Source organism: Alexandromys fortis, unplaced genomic scaffold (assembly GCF_014885135.2).
Source record: "Alexandromys fortis isolate MF-2015 unplaced genomic scaffold, M_Fortis_MF-2015_v1.1 scaffold_433, whole genome shotgun sequence".
NCBI lineage: Eukaryota > Metazoa > Chordata > Mammalia > Rodentia > Cricetidae > Alexandromys > Alexandromys fortis.
In genome coordinates this window covers 267,816-271,371 of record NW_026068300.1, presented here as the reverse complement: position 1 = coordinate 271,371, position 3,556 = coordinate 267,816, and the positions used below count along the sequence as shown (strand labels likewise).

General features: G+C 35.9%; 1 protein-coding gene across 1 annotated transcript in view; it reads right to left on the bottom strand.

Moving 5' to 3' along the window:
• Positions 1 to 908, bottom strand: part of LOC126494998 (vomeronasal type-2 receptor 116-like) — a gene marked incomplete at its 3' end in the record, with an annotated part of 32,194 nt that extends 31,286 nt beyond the window's left edge. The window contains exon 1 of the mRNA XM_050132612.1: positions 712 to 908. Within this exon, the coding sequence (XP_049988569.1) occupies positions 712 to 908 (197 nt within the window). The remainder of the gene's footprint in view (positions 1 to 711) is intronic.
• Positions 909 to 3,556: the final 2,648 nt, after the last annotated feature.

Genomic DNA, 3,556 nt, shown 5'->3' with positions numbered 1-3,556 from the left:
GGTGGTGGTGGCACACGCCTTTAATCCCAGCACTCCAGAGGCAGAGGCAGGCTGACCTTTGGGGGTTCGAGGCCAGCCTGAACGACAAGAGCTAGTTCCGGGAGAGGCACCAAAGCTACAGAGAATCCGTGTCTCGAAAAACAATAACAAAAACAACAAAGAACTTAATGGAAGTTAAACATTAACTCCTGAACACTAAACATGAGGAATTGTCAATGATTTGAGCTCTGGGGGTGGCATAGTGATCAAAGTGCTATATTTGAAAAGAACAACCAACAATGCGCAAGATCAAAAGTGCATAGTGCACAAATTGATAAAAGACAAAGCTATAGTTAGTAAAATTACTGAGAGAATAATAAGACATAAATTAAATAGTGTTGACAGTGAGTAACCAGTTTAGATCTATAGAGAAGAGATGCGTGCTTCTTAAATAATTACAAAGAGCTAGTAGATACCCTTCCCAAGTGTTGAAAAGTTTCACATGCTACAGCTGCCACTCAGGTAAGTGAAAAGAAAGTAAGCAGACACCACTATTAGTGACATCTCATATTTCAAAGAATGCTAACCTATCATTTATACAATAAAAAATTCTTTTTTAAGAGACAGTGAACACTTTCTTATGGAAATAAAGGCCTGTGGATGTACAAATACTTCTGACCCCCTATGAAATATTTATCGTGACATTTACATAGACAATTCTAAGAAACTTACTGTATATTCAGAATGCGGTTTAAATAATCTTTCTCCACAGGCCGCTGGTCTGTTTGAAGGAAGAAGATACAACCTGTCAACAAATCTTCATCCGTGTCTTTATTCTCATATATTCTCCAAAAGCACCTGGGTTGAGTGAACCTGGACACTAGAAGTGGAATGTTCAGGAAAAAGAAGAGAAATATCAGAGCAAACATCTTTTTCCTTCTTGAAGCCTGGTCAGTGTGTGTTGTGAAGGGCTCTTCAGATCAGCACATTATATGGGAACCAGTATTTTCCTACCTGCTTTTATTTCTGCAGCCAAAGGAAAGGCTATTTGTGTACTTGTGATTCCTTTATTTCCCAGATGATTTTTCGCCTCTGGGGAATCTTGGACACTTTCTTACCCTATGGCTGTGCACCTGATATACATTTGATCCAAATTTAGCTCAGAAATATATGAGAAGAATTCAGGTAGTTTTATGACATCATTTATTTTGTGGAAATTATGGCTCTATGGGGGATGTCATTTTGAGAAAATTTTGAACCTTGATGGCCAGAACAATATTTTTATGTTAATGCCTTTAAAAATGATGTCAGTGGCTTTTATTAGATGATCCACATTGAGACAGGAAGGACACACACAGTCAAAATTCCTAGTTGCACACTGGGAATTCTTTCACAAAAATCCCTGTCAGGGAACAACAGTTCCTTGGTTAGAGAAATTGAGTTTCACACAGCTTGCACAGTGGGCTTATACTACAGGACTGACAGTAACAGAATATCTAACCAAATACTGTGCTTCCTTTGTCTTGAGAAAAAACAATCAGCTGCAATTCTAAATTTTTCTGAATCCTGCTGTTCTTCAATATCCAAATCCTCATAGAATCAGTTACATTTATAGCATTATAAAATATTTTTGATATTCAACAAGATCACTACAGATTCTGTGTTCTACATTTCAAACACTCAGTAATATCTTTTATACTTCCTCCAAACAACAAATAATAAATAGAAGATAAGGCAAATATTTTGTCTATAACATAATCTCTCTCATATCTCCCTCCATGAGCATCAGTTTTCATAGATCAATTAGTCATTTGACATTTTTTTCTGCTTTATCAGTAATTTGCTACATTTTTTCTCATTTTAGATTCTGTAGTGGTTGTAAATATGTCTTGAGAAAATCTGCAAAGGAAAGAGATACTGTGAAGTGACCATGTGCTCAATACATAATCTGTTTTCTTTTGCCTGAATTTAAGCAAACTTTTTTTCTTATTTATTTATTTATTTATTTATTTATTTATTTATTTATTTATGATTTCTGTGGAGGTGGATGGTCTTTGGACTTCCCCCATGGCAGGGAACCCTGATTATGCAAACTTTAAAAAAAAATACATATTGACCAAGACAGAATTTGCTCAGGACCAACATCTGGATACATTTCAGGTTAGTTACTCATAAATACTTTTCATACCATTTTCCAATTCAACTGTTTTGCTTGCCTTCTAGACTGTGCATTGCCACTGTGAGGGTGCATTGATGAGTGTGAGCAGATGAGTCTCTTTCTGTGGATGGATATGGACTGCAGTAAAAGCAGAACAAAAATAGGGCATGGAGGCCCCAAAATATGAGCTTATTTCCGCATAGACCAAAAATCAGAGAGTTGAAACATACCTCTTTTCCTCAGGGTTATTAGGTTTCTACCTCAAAGGTCCTATTAAGATTTAGATCAGAGAGTTCTGCTTTCTCAAGGTTATTGTCAACATGCGTTGCTAATAGCCAGTCCTTGTATTTCAGTAATAGAGAGTAGATATGCTTCTACCTCAAATAAAAGTCCCAGGATCCAACTAAGGTTTCATTTCCTTTAAAGAGGTAGCATTGGATTCCATCCAGGGAATAGTTTGCCTATAGAATATTTTGAGCTAAGATGTGAGCAAGGCTTGCTTTGTTCTAGCAGCAGACTATTTAATTATGGATATACCCCACAAACTTGGGCAATTGTTCTATTCATTTTCTTGTATCATGATGATGCATTTTTTTTTAAAATCTTACTCTTACCTTTGGGGCTTGGAGTATTTAAGCAATTGGAAAATATATGTGGGCAATTTCAATATTTATTGGAATCCACTCCATGTACTATTCTGCTTTATTAATTTTTAAAAAAATATTTGTATTCTTTACTAATTTTTCTAAATCTCCACACCCCTATACTGGCAAGTGGTACTTTTGTCGAGACTGGTCCCTGACAGTAGTGTAAGACTTTCTCTGCTTGGTTGTAAGATTTACTTAGCATTTGATGAGGCAAACATGACTAGTGTTCTCCTTTTGAATTTAGTAATTTAAAGATCGACATGTAAAAGTACATGAACTATGGTTCTCTGATGAGCTGTCCTGGGGGGCTAAGATGGGACAGAGAAAGATATGACAGGAAGAGTCTTCCGTAGAAACTCAAAACAAATTCAACTTCTTATTTATGTATTTATTTATTTTATACCAACTACAGTTTCATCTCCCTCTTCTCAGTCCTCCCCAACCTCCCATCAGCCTCTAACCCCAAACTCCTCCTCTGTTTCTGTTCAGAAAATATCAGCCCTCCCATGGATATCAATGTGACATGGAATTCCAATTTGTAGCAAGAATAAACATCTTGCCTTTTATTAAGTATAGTCAACGTGACACAGTTGAGGAGTATGATCCCAAAATCCTACAAAGAAGTTTGAGACAGCCCCTTTCTCAGGAAATTGAAAATTGTTCTAACTCAAGAATCAGAAAAAAAATCCTCCTTCAACAGTGAAAATTAAATTTATATCAGTAAGTGTTTGGCATTGTATTTTATTTTATATAAATAAAAAATACACTTTTA